This window comes from Alosa sapidissima, chromosome 23 (genome assembly GCF_018492685.1).
Source record: "Alosa sapidissima isolate fAloSap1 chromosome 23, fAloSap1.pri, whole genome shotgun sequence".
Lineage (NCBI taxonomy): Eukaryota > Metazoa > Chordata > Actinopteri > Clupeiformes > Clupeidae > Alosa > Alosa sapidissima.
Window position 1 is genome coordinate 13,105,736 of NC_055979.1, and position 13,220 is coordinate 13,118,955.

The 13,220-nt window shown below is 45.2% G+C and overlaps 1 protein-coding gene across 4 annotated transcripts in view; it reads left to right on the forward strand.

The window, feature by feature from the left end:
* The window catches only part of zgc:65895 (uncharacterized protein LOC393546 homolog), a 37,006-nt gene extending 24,211 nt beyond the window's left edge, over positions 1–12,795 (forward strand). The window contains exons 1-3 of one of the 4 annotated variants that reach the window (XM_042080468.1): positions 4,036–4,303; positions 9,601–9,652; positions 10,773–12,795. In XM_042080468.1, coding sequence (XP_041936402.1) covers positions 4,209–4,303; positions 9,601–9,652; positions 10,773–11,045 — 420 coding nt within the window. In that variant the 5' untranslated portion in view covers positions 4,036–4,208 and the 3' untranslated portion in view covers positions 11,046–12,795. Of the gene's footprint in view, positions 1–4,035; positions 4,304–8,505; positions 8,839–9,108; positions 9,321–9,600; positions 9,653–10,772 lie in introns of those variants that run through there. The other 3 variants (XM_042080467.1, XM_042080469.1, XM_042080466.1) reach the window with 3 other exon arrangements.
* Positions 12,796–13,220: the final 425 nt, after the last annotated feature.

The window sequence follows — 13,220 nt, forward strand, 5'->3', positions numbered from 1 at the left end:
TGTGAACTCCAGGTCTTTGCGGTGCTACTTTGGGTTAACGAAGCTGAAGTTATTGCTTTGATGAGGACCCTAACACTGCGAGTCACCGTTACAGCTTATAGGACACAATCGGATCGGATCAAAAACTTCTCTTGGCAGTTAGATCTCGTTTGGTCCTCCTATCTCTTCTCTGGTCGAACTCTACCATCCTGTTCCCGCTTTCTGGTCTTGTTCGCTTTCGCTCTTTTTATAAGAACCTTTTAGGGCGTCGCTTTTCATGTCGCGTTATGTACGCCCAGCTGCCCCCTAGCTTCTCTGATGTCACTTCCTCCGCTCGGGTTACATAATGGGCACCGGGGTTGTGTGTGCGCGTAATCTTTGCTGTTTGTGTGTGTCGGGGCAAACTGCGCTTGCGTCTTGATGGCCCGCCATTTTGTGTATTGTTTTCTGGCTACTGTAAATGGGCGTGGTGCAGGGGAGGCAGGACTCAAAATGGAGGAGGCGGAGGAAGAGGCGGAGATGGGGCACATGTAGTTAGACATGGCACAGAAAGCCACCGTCATGTACCTCTATATCATACACCGTTTTAAAACTCTGGGGCCCTTTGAGGCCTTTGGGAAGGTGTGTGTGTGTGTGTTTTAGTTAACTTTTTTAGGTAGGGCTTTTGTTTTAGAAATTATTTTCTACTTTTGTCCTTTTGTTGATGTTGGTGTTTATTAACTCAACATGTAAACATTTGTGTATAATGACATGTAGGTTTTAGTAGGTATTTATGTAGGTTTGTGTCAAGACCTTTGTCTCGAAATGCGGTTCTGGGTAAATAGCATCACTAGCTGTCGTCATGGCTTAGGGCAGGTTATATAAGGTAGAGCCTCTCACTATCCATTTCCATCTCTATCGCTCCCTTCCCCCCATGTACTGCAGAACACACACACACACACACACACACACACACACACACACACACACTACTATCATACACTTCACACACACTAATATCATACACTTCACACACACTAGAAATAGCTAACCTATTTCTGTCCCATGCACAACAATAACACACTTCATAAGCCTCTCTACAGACACACTCAGCACTGACTCATCCGCCCAGGTCTGTACTTTTCTCCTTTGCCTCACTTCTCATCTTCTCACTCTTTAAGCAACATCAATCTCTCTCTCTCTCTCTCTCTCTCTCTCTCTCTCTCTCTCTCTCTCTCTCTCTCTCTCTCTCTCTCTCTCTCTCTCTCTCTCTCTCTCTCTCTCTCTCTCTCTCTCTCTCTCTCTCTCTCTCTCTCTCTCTCCCTCTCCCACCCACACAAAACACACTCTCAAGATTCACACACAAACACATGCGTCACATAGACCCCCACACACACATAGACCAACATGCTCACAACTACTTGTTATTAATTTTTTATCTTGTGAACAATTCCTCCACAAATTCTCCCACGCTGTATCCGAAAGCTCCTGGAAAAGAGTGCCCATCTTTGTTTTGTCACGTTTGTTTTTGTCACCTACATCTTGCCGTCTGTCCGTTTGTGATGGTTAGATAATATCTGGGTTATCCGTGCGAATCCCATGTGTACAGCCGTCAAAGAACATCCAACAAAGCCCCCCACCCCACCCGCCCCACCCTATGACCTCTCATACACATCCATACGCTCAGTCGCACACACTCGCACGGAACTACACAAAAGTACACAACCATGCAAAGTACAAAATGTACTAGGTCAGTAGTTTACATGCGGGGCATGAGAACCCCCGCCCTCGCCCGCTACCCATCGCTCTGACCCTCCACCCACGCCCGCTTCCCATTGGATGCAGAAGAGGCACGGGATGGCCGACCATTGGCCGAGACGAGGTGGAGTATGTGCTCCTGGGCCGTGATTGGTGCTCTAGCGGAGGCGTGACGGTAAGCTGCTTACGCCCGGCGCTCCTCGTCTCCAAGCATCTGCTTGATGGAGGGAAAAGGGACGGTGAAGGGCGAGAGACGACGACGACAAGGAGGAGATGGGAAACAATGGCCAACGCCACAGCTGCAGTTACAGTAGAGGCGGCCGAGGCGAACCAACGGCCAACTTCCCAGTGTGGGGGATCGTGCTTTTGCAGCTCTCCTGCTTGTCGGAACATTGCACCATAATTCTTTCGCCAGATGAGCCGCCCCAGGTGCTGTTGACTGGTTGATTGTGTGCGCAGGTGTCAATTCCGTCAGCTCACCTAACCGTCACAACTTTCTCTCCAGCTTCCATTACAGTAACCCAACATGAGCTACCTGCAACACCAAAAAAAAATGGCCAACTTTCTTGTCTATTCCTCCTTTCCTTTAAGACCCACTTTTGTACCCCCAGACCCCCTCCTGTCCAAAACTCTCAGCCTAACGAGGGGCCACGGCTGACCTCTGGCCTCCCTCATTCAGGGCCCCTGGTCCCTCTCTGTGTTTAGCCACAGGAGAAATGTGTCTTACCACAGGGGGTAGGCCGTTAATTATACGCCAGTGAGAATGATTGGCATTTGACCATAGAACGAAGTTGCTGAGTTGAAGACCGTGTAGGATGACTGTGGAAAAGTTTCTTTTGTGTAATGGATTCTGACACTTTTATTTTATTTTCAGGAATTTGATTTAGAATGTCATTGGAGGTCAGAATTTCTTTAAAATGTAACTTTATGGAAAAAAAAGGAATTTAATACAAAATAGTAAATATTAAATTAATGGTAAATATTAGTTAAAAGATCAGTGGTATAGGAATTGTCATATGGATGGTGTGTTGAAGCCATCCATATCAGCACTGAGACTTTATATAAGCAGCTGCAGCCCTTAGACATGCAGGCGGCTGCGTTGCTTTGCCCCGTCCCATTCTCTGTCCAGTGGTGCCGATCTCTTTCTGTTTGTGCTCTCTGGCAGCCGTGGTTATATTTTTATCCCACCATGTTTGCCCACAACTGTAAGCGGTTTGGTTTTTTTTAAGGTTTCACCCCCGCCCGTCTGTGTTTGCAGTCTTGTAAACGGTTCGGTTTCGCCCAACCCCTGGTCAGTAGTCTATCTGTGTGTGTGTGTGTGTGTGTGTGTGTGTGTGTGTGTCTATGATGCGCAAGCGCTCTGAAGTGTGTTTTTTCTGTCTTTGCATCCGTGGGAGCGCGTGTGAGTGCATGTGCCATCCGCCATGTTGTTCTTAAGCAGCGTTCTATTCCGTGTGTGTCTGTGTATGTGTGAGTGTGTGTGTGTGTGTGTGTGTGTGTGTGTGTGTGTGTGTGTGTGTGTGTGTGCGTGCTGTGCATTGGCCTAGACTGATGAGAAGCGACAGGAAGAGTGTGGGCTCGTGGGGAGCCCACACTGCATGTTCTCTACCATACCTAAGAGCAGAGCAGGAGAGACGCCAGGGGGAAACGAGGAGACAATGGACGAAGAGAGAGAAAGAATGTTTTGGGAAGGAGTGGGAGGTGAAATTAATCAAATCTCGTTATTAGCCCATAGTCTTGACAGCCCCCCCCCAAATATAAAAATCCTACTGATGGTTACGGGGGGGGTTGATTCTAGAGAAGGGACTGAGTGACTGACAGGTGGAATTGGTTCCCTTGTCTTGATCTAATGACACAGAGCCGATATGGGAGAATATGAGAATTGCCGGTACCACACCTATGCTCTTCCTCAGTGTGTTCAGGGATACTCCTGAAGCACATACTGTATAGAGCACACTACAGAGAGAGGCAAAAGGCGGTGCTCTATAGGGTGTGTGGTCCACATCAGAGCACCTGATTGGCTGAGTGCCGTAATCGTCGTTGTCTGTTTACATAACCGTGGCAACAGAGAGGCTCGGCTGTGCCGCGACGTCACGGCTTTACCCTCGCCTTTTCGCCCTCCCCATTCACTGATCAGGGAGTGACAAGCTTAGGAGAGGCTCAGTAGGAGCACAATTAGCAGCATACATACACACACTCGGACACACACACACACACACACACACGCGCACATTCACTCACTCACCCACTCAGGACATAGGAGTTTCACCCCCCGCCCCCCCCCATGTCACTTCATTTTTTGGGGGAAGCGTGCGTGTGTGTGTGTGAGAGACACGGACCGGACTGCTGACCCCCGAAGGGTTGTGGGGGTCTTTGGTGGCTTTAGGGTGGGGGGTCGGAGTTGCGGAGAAATCTACAGGAGCTGCAGCCGCTGCTGCTGCTGGGGGTGTTTTTTTTTTTCTGTGAAGGACTACTAACCACCATATACCTCAATGAGAGAGAAAGGGCTCGTGGAGAGCAAGGGCCATAGCACGGACAGTATGGCCCTGAAGCTGCTATTCTGGGAACTGGAGCAGCGGCTTATAAGGTAAAACAAATAAACAAACAAACAAACAAATTCTCCAGATGTGTGATTGCTGTTGGGCTCCGCAGGTCAGAGTTGGATGTAGAGGTAGAAACGTGGGTTTGTTTTGAGAGAGAAGACGAATGGGTGATGGTGGTGTTGGTGGAGATGTTTGCATGCTTGAGCAAGTTCATCTAGAGGCTTAAGGCTTCACCTTAGGCTGAATATTTGCTGAAGTTTGATTAGATCGGAGATATTGAGTTGTTTTCTTCTTTCGCTGTGTGGTGTATGTGTGTGTGTTTGGGGGGGGGGTGTAAGGTCACGTGATTATCTGCAACCAGGCTAGAACATCATGTTCTCACGTGCCTTAGTTCTGTCAAGAAGGACAGTCACCCAGCGACATATTTCATGTATCTTTACCATAGGTGAATCTAAGGAACACCTTGACTCTCTTCAGTACTGCTAATTGCTTTGTTGGTATGATGGCAATAAATCCTCCACTGTAGAGGGCTTTGGTACTTGCCTACCCCAGAGGCTGAACTGGTGTGCATTGAGCATGCATGCATGAGAAGGTTCAAGTGGCAAGCATGTGTGTTCAAACTTGTGAAACGTGCAAAAGTGGTTTGGATGAGTGAATTTTGAATGGTGGTAAAAGTGCCTAGTTTGTGTGATTGATTTTTCTCTCTATTTTTAACAAATACACCTTTTTTTTTTTAAGTAAAAATATTGTTTCACAGTACCGTATTGGATTGATGCCTATTCCTTGGGCAAACAAAACCCTGCTTACATTTCAAGGGGAGGTTCACATCATTGTATCTTTCCTGAACCCCTTGCTTTTGTAACCTTTGACCCAGCCATAACAATTATAGGCTGAGGGTTTTGTTTTCAAGCTTGGAAGCGGAATGGGCGCAAACTCAATTATCAGCCTTGGATGGCAATGTCACAAGTGTCTCAAGCCCTATATGTCCCCAGACCACACTAGACCAGCCTCCAAGTCCAGCCACCATCACCCCTGCAGTTCACATCATCCAGTCAACAAAGCTTGTTATCTTTGTTTTTGTTTTTTTACCTACCCCAATCATTTAAGCAAATCCCTGCAATTGACAACTTCCAGTCTGGAGCTCGTTAAAAAAAATAAAAACACCAGGATCTGACACATCACAGATGTGCAACTAAACATGACCACAACTTCCAGTTCCTTTTCCTCGGCCACCCATTGATTCCTGCAGATAACCCTCATGAGGAGAGGAGATCCTCTGACTGACCTCTGCTTCAGGTCAATACCTGGTTCCTGGTGTAACCGACCTCAAGGTGCTTAACAACATCACATGGAGACAGATGAAGAACACACTCCGCAGCCAGTGACCACAGTGTGGAGCTCGCCCCATGTATGTGCTGTGTGTGTGTGTGTGTGTGTGTGTGTGTGTGTGTGTAGATGTGTTGGTGTGTCCCAAGATGCTCTCCTACACTCTTTAAGGAGCGGAGCTCGTTGAGAGGCTTAGCTATCTCAGTGACTTGGGCATGGAAAGAAAGCCTCAGTGTGTAATTTGGATGAGTCATCTATTTATGTGAAGAGCACCTATACGGAGATGTGCTGGCCCCAGAGAGATGCCCTCAAACACATGTTGTGTACGCACACACACACACACACACACACACACACACACACACACACACACTCTGATGCAGACATGGAACAGCCATCCCAGTTGAGACCTGTTCACGTCCAGTCCCTTGGCTGATCAAAACCATTATATGTAGAGGAGAGACATTTTCATACACGTGTGTGTGTGTGTACACACGCAACCACACACACACATAGAGATTTAGTGGCCACCCCAGCAGGTGCCCCTCCACATCCAATACCTCTTCATGGCTGACTGTAACCATCATACCATTATAAAAGACCTGTGTGCCCATGAGCTTCTAACTAGTATTTATTCCAACGCCCAAGTTTACGTGTTACTAAGACAAAACTTTTGTAGCTTTTTGTCTCACTCAGCAGAGCTGACCCCCCCCCCCCCCCCCCCCCCCCACCCCACCCAATCTCTGCGTACAGATTTTGCCATGGTCTGCAACACAAAGGGAGCGGAGTAAAATGGCAGGCAGTTCATCAGCCAGCCAGCACTCAACCCTCTTCTCGAGTATTAAGGAGCGCTATCTTAGGCGATCGCTGACCCCAATGAGATCAGTCGTGTGTCCAAACAAAGGTGTTTTTGTCTTTCTGACCCCCTTAAACCAAAAATCTGTCAGCGTTTCATCAGTGCTGCTGACCCCTCTGTGTTAAGTCCTCTCTGATAAAGAGCTGCGTTGAGAGATCATTAACTAGATACAAACGCAGTTATGACTGATTCCCCAAATCTCTTGGATTGTTCCATGCATCAGCCTGGCACTACGTCCTAATTGAGGTCACTCCATTACTGACCATTCTAATTCTACAGTAATATCTCCCATGGAGGACACGTTTTATATCATAATGTGACATGAAGTAGCCAGTCCTCATCATCAGGACCTCAGAAATGGGTTTTATTTTGGTGGCTCCTTTGTTGAGATACACACAGATGCCTGCTCACACCTGGGGAGGAAGCAATACATCCCTAATCTCTCTCAGTGTTTGCCACCCACTACAGGATATATGCGTCTCTTGTCTTTGTATTGTATTACCATTGCGCTTGCGTTAGTCACTTCACTTGGCAAGAAATGGGTTATCTGAAGCCATTTTCTTTTTCTACAAGCTGGAGTGGAGTGGAGTAATCCTCACACCACAATGTAATCAGTAGTAGCAAACACGCACTTAAGCACATGCTAACATAAATACTGTACTCGACCTTTACACACTTTATTCATGTGCATACAGATTTTAACACACAGCAGTGATTTATTGTGTGCTTGTCAAAATGTGTTTTTCTTGTCACATGCCATGAATAAATACTACATTCATTTATTGGCCAGAAAGGCATATTCTTTTCCTAATTACCGGTTTAGCCCACCACTAACCTCTTACACTGTTCAAAATCCAATTACACAACGTACACAATAAGGACTTGTATTATAACTTTATCCTGCGGGGGTCTTTAGGATTGGTTGACCCTCGTAACACCCCAGATGAGCATCAGTGATGTGCCTAATCCTTTATGACTGGCCGTGGAAGTTTAGCCGAGGTGAGCGGCCCAATGGGATTCGCTAAATTACCCTAACTGCGTAAACAGCTCTGCCTTGCCCCAAGTGTGTGTGTGTGTGAGTGAATGACCAAGGCGATACTTGTTTTGTTACTTAAGTGAATGAGGCTGAGGGTGCAATTGGATAAGGAGTCAAAAGAAAAGATGTCCCCAGTTGATCAAGTCATTGAATTTTATGTCTGAAGGGAATTCATGGACAGTAAGCCCCCCATTTGTCTATGAGAACAAAGAGAAAGTGATTTACTCCTGGCTATAATTTGTGTAGCACTGTGTATCAGCAACACAATGAGAGGACATTGTGTCCTTTTGTGACTCCAAGCGTAAATAACGATCCATCACAGAGACAGAGATGATGATGAACACCTCTTAAACATATTCTTGTTTGTCACTGAATGTCATCAAAAGCGTATGGGTATTATTTATGGAGTAGCCGTTTGAGTTTGCCAAATGAGTCCCCCCCACCCCCCAACCCGAAATTTAAGTAGGTGAACATCACTGTCAGTGACGGCATTGAACTTGTAAGAACAGCCGGCAGAGGGCGACTCGTTTTCAGGACGTTTACATAAACCCAGTGCCTGCCTTACACCTGCACAAATAAAAGCACTTTTATCCCCAGGAAAAAAATCGTATTATTTCTAGAAGTTATATATGTCTGTATAGATCAGATCAGCATTTTATTGATATTTCCGAGGGCAGCCTAACTCATTATTACTTCAACTTTGATTGTAATTGTCATGCAATCTTTGGAAGGCATATTCGTGGGTTTGTAGTGGATGTAGTCGAAGCGGCATATTGGCTAAAGCGTGAGAAAATACAGGCGTTGAAATGTCGTGCCATTATTTGCAAACAGTTGAAGTCACTCATTCCGTCCGGTTCTCCCCAGTTTCGTGATGGGCAGTTTGAATGTAGGCTATTAAACCGAACGCTTTGGGAAGCTGCCGGGTGGGGGCGTCACCGTCTAGATTAGTCAAGTAGTCCCAACTTCACAGCCAATGACGTTTCCCTGTCTGCTGTTATGTTTGAATAGATTATGCAAATGTTCGGCAGTCCGCAGACTTGCAGTGGAGCAGAGCATAGAGTCTCGGACTCTTGTCTTTGCCGCTCTCATGTACCGAGCTCCTCTGCTCTCTTTTTGTAAATTCGCCCAAGCGGCTGGTACACTACCCCTTTTTTAAAGAATGTGAATAATAATTTTGTATTCTTGATAGATCTATTTTTACACGCTGGTGTTTTTTCTACTCATGGGTGGAATACAATGAATGCTCCATGTTACACGGTGGCGATGGACCTTAGTGTTTGCCAGCTGCGGAATTTTTCTATATCGTTTTTGTCGTCTGTTCTGGGCACAGAAAATTCCTCACCCGTCAGACTTGACAATAGGTAAATATACATGTATCTCACTAGTAAGCATTTCCAGTGCAAATAGCAGCACAGCAGCTTATACAAATGGGTCCAATTTGCGGTTGTTTCTGACCGAACGAATGAACCATGTAGTCATTGGGTTTCATAAAATGTGTAGCTGACATTTTATTCAACCCAGTGCTTAAATAACACGATCGTCGGGATGCTCTTAATTTTGCTATGGGTAGACTACGGTGTAAAAGGGCCGTATCATTGTTGTCTGCCAGCACGACTGGTGCATTTCTCACAGACGTGCCAACATCACCCATTGGCTGCCTAGCCTGGGCATAACGCTGTCGAAAACGCATAACGAGAAATCCTTTACTGCGCTGCAGACAAGCGATTTCATTTTCTATATAGGCTATGATAGACCATTCCTTTTGATTTTTGCACATGGTGATGCTTATTTGGGATAATCTATGTTTAGCGGTTTGTTGATTTTACATCAAATATCCTGCCGTGTAAGTAGATATATAAAATATGTCGGATTGTGTGTAACCTACCATATATTCTTCACATACTTCAGAGCCAGCTTTTGGTCTTTGATGTAAAGCGGCTGGTGTTTCTTTCATTGAGAGAGAAGGTCGCTCTTATGGAGTTATGCAATGGTGTAGGCAAATGGAATCAGGGACCTCGCACTCTCGAAAATGCTGGGATGTGATGAAAATGAATGAATGAACTGTTACAATATGAGCCTAGAGAATATGCATTAATTTGTCCCCGTTTCATTTCTCCTTACAGTTCTTCGGGTGCCAGTGTGGTGGCCATAGACAATAAAATCGAGCAAGCCATGGTAAGTGCCTCTGGAACAATTCCCAGAGTTTATTTCTCTATTGTCTTCTTTATTTAGTCTCAAATGGATTTTAGATGTTTATCTAGCTCAAGACGAGCGCGATCCACCACAAATCGCCACACGTTTATCAGTGTTGGCTGCCAGCGTTACATAATTGCGCACAAAACAAAATACATCCATAATGCTTAGTGCTTATGTTTTAGGCTGTAACATTATCTATTTGATGGTTGTTTTAGTACTATTTTGGATCTGTGTGTGTATGGTGCTGCTAAACAAATTAAATCGGGCTACTGATGATCTAGGCTATGTGCTCAAAGGTGCATTCACCTTTTCAATTCTCCTTTTGGAAGTCCGCTGATTTACTGTAACTCACGCGATGACTTACAATAGGTAGCGGTGGTTTCGGTTTCGTGTGATGTTTGCCAATATGCAGAATAACATTGCGAGGCATTGTAGTCATTGTGGATGTTGCTGAGCCTTTTTACAACTAGACAGGTGTTTCCCCCATAGTTTTAGGATTATTCAATTAGGCGCTAGGATGATGTTGAATTATCTTCATGCTGGAATTGTCTTGTGAATGATTGAGGAGAAAAAGTTGACCGTTTAGTGAAGTTTGGCGAAGTTCTGAGGACAGTTTTATTGTTGTTGTACTTGAGACCGAGACAGAGCGTCTCTGCGTGTCCGTTGACCGCTGTTGCCAGGCAAAGTGAGCGCCATACTGTAGACTGGCCCGGTATAAATAACTTGGCAGTGAATTGGCTCCTCCCAGTGGAAGCAGGAACATTTTGTACTTTTTTGACTCTCCTGAAGGCAGTCCCCGTGAATAGGGATGCACAGATTGCACTGAGCCTCAGTACCAAATGCCTCCACACATTACCCCTCCCAAAATACACCAGGCTAACCTCCCAGGATATTTGTAAACTTCTGAAATTGATGCCCCCAATATTAGCACAGTAAAGTGTTGATTTTATATTACGATATGTTTGAAAATTGTGATTTTATTTTTTAATTTTTTTAAATTTTTTTATTTATTTTTGGGAGTCTGCATTTTTTTTTTCTTTGAATGGCTTAAAAGACCGTTAACACTCTCTTTCTCCCCCTTTCTCTCTCCCTTTATCAGGACCTGGTAAAGAGTCACCTGATGTACGCCGTGCGAGAGGAAGTGGAGGTGCTCAAGGAGCAGATCAAGGAGCTGGTTGAGAGGAACTCTCAGCTGGAGCAGGAGAACAACCTGCTGAAGAACCTGGCCAGTCCCGAGCAGCTTGCCCAGTTCCAGGCCCAGGTGCAGACAGGCTCGCCCACCTTAGTCACCCAACCTGGGGTCCTGGGTGGGCCTCAGGCCCCTGCACAGAGCCTTCCACCCCCCAACCAGGGCACAGGCCCCTCCGCCTAACTCTGGAGCTACAAAAGAGAGAGAGAGAGAAGAGGAGGGGGTGGAGAAGGAGGACAAATGGTGGAGTAAGAGGGTGAAGTTGCTTGGATGTAGTGGCTGACGAGAAACACACGGAAAACCTACACTATACTGTGAACTGACTCAACTTTTTAAAAGATACGAGACGTGCCACAATCACAGATGACACATGAGGAGTGGAGGGATAACTGGTCATTGGAAATCGGACGCAAACTGACGCTAGCTGTTTTTGTTGTGGTCGATTTTTTTCCGTTGTTGATTGTTTTTTTTTTTTGTTTTTTTTTTTTGTCTTTTATTTGTTTTTTGCACATATTTAATCGTCAGAGACCTCAACAACGCCGTGTCGATGCTCAACATTCAGGAGCTTTATTTGCCTCTGACAATCAATGACGGCGACGCAACGCGACTGCATGTGGACTGAGCCAGTAGCCACAGATCCTGGGCGGAGGCTCCTGAGAGTCCGAGCCGGGAGGGTAACGAGAAGAACAATCTCCCGCTGAATCTGGGGATCGGGATGAGGGGGGGTGGGGTGGGAAAATCAGCTCGCATGCGTAAGGAGCTTTTTTTGTGTTCCTGGAAAAAAAAGACAAAAAAGATGGAAAAAAAAAAAATACAAAACTGTGTTGATGATGCTCTCAGCAGTGACTCTGGAAATTGTGCTGCTGTTGCCACATTTGCCCTTCCATTTTTTTTATAGTGTTATATTTCCTTTATGTTTAGGTTTTTGTTAATGTTGTCATTTTCCCCTAGCTGTGTTTAATAAAAGGACAAGCACTTTTTTTTGTAGGTGACTAACCCAGAAAATGACATACAAATCATGGACCATTCAGTTGAGGACACCCATCTGGAATGGGGTGGTTCAGTTGAGTGCAGAACCGTAGTTAGTTATCTTTTTTTTTTTTTTTTTAAGAAAACGGAAAAGAAAACAACTTGCCTTTAGACATAATTACTTTTTCCCAGTGAGGAGGTGGGGGGGTGGCGTTAACCTTGCATAGTTATGCCTCAGTGTTGCAACTTTGATATTGTCATTCCTTCCCCGAGAAGTCGACGTGCATACTCTTAAACAAGGATTTAAGATGGGATTGAAATGTGGGGGAGCCAACACACGTTTTCTGGGTGAAATGTGTGGGGTGGGGGGAAACTTCACTAACGGGGTAGTGAGATTTGTATGTATTTTTGGTGTGTAATTATTGTATGTGGTCTGCAAGAGCAAAAACTGCAAGAGGAGCAAAGGAAAACAAAAAAAACCAAACCTACACACTCTACAGACTGGACAGACAGACACTCACACAGAGTTGATCTTGGGAAGAACTGAGCACAACATGGCTGCCTGCAACATGACGTAGCAGCGCACAAAATGGACTTTTCACTGATGACGACAACCGCAACAACAGGATTAATTTTGCACTGGTTTGGTGTTCCTCAACACAGTTGTTCACATAAGTTATTATGTGTGGGAATCCATGCAGAATTTTTTGAAGGAAAAAAAAAAACAAAAAAACAATATTTACTGCCTTACAGCTTATAGCACTCTGGATGTACTACAAACCAATTTATCTCCATACTCAATGCTACACAGATCTCCAAAGCGAAAAAGCATCTTGTCAGACCTCCTCAATATTTCGTGCATGTTGTGCCCCCCCGCCCCCCAAACCACACCAGAAATGTGACGTAATACAATTGCACTAAACAGTTGCACCTCGACTTTAATAAAATGAAAATAAACTCAAAAGTTAATCTCCTGTGATCTGTTCCCTCTCTCATCCCATTCATCCCGTGTACAGTGTTGATGGTTGATCCCATTGACTGGCCTGCTTGTTTTGGTAAATGCAAATCCCATCACTGCCATGCTGCGATTGGATAGTCCCCTCCATGAATGCCACACCCCCAGATTATCCACGCCCCCTGTGCCTTCACGTGTACACGCACGCTGGGATCAACTTGTTTCTAATTGGTAACTGGTTTGCCAGTAGAGCTGGAGCGCATTCCCCCAAGAATCCACAATGCAGGTCTATGAAATAATCTATTAAGAACGGCATAACAGAAATAGAACTGCAAATGTATTGATTCATTTATTGTATTAAATGTATGGATTAATGAACATAGTTATACACTCATCATTGCATGCCATTTCATGAAAGTAAGCTATAGGCTATA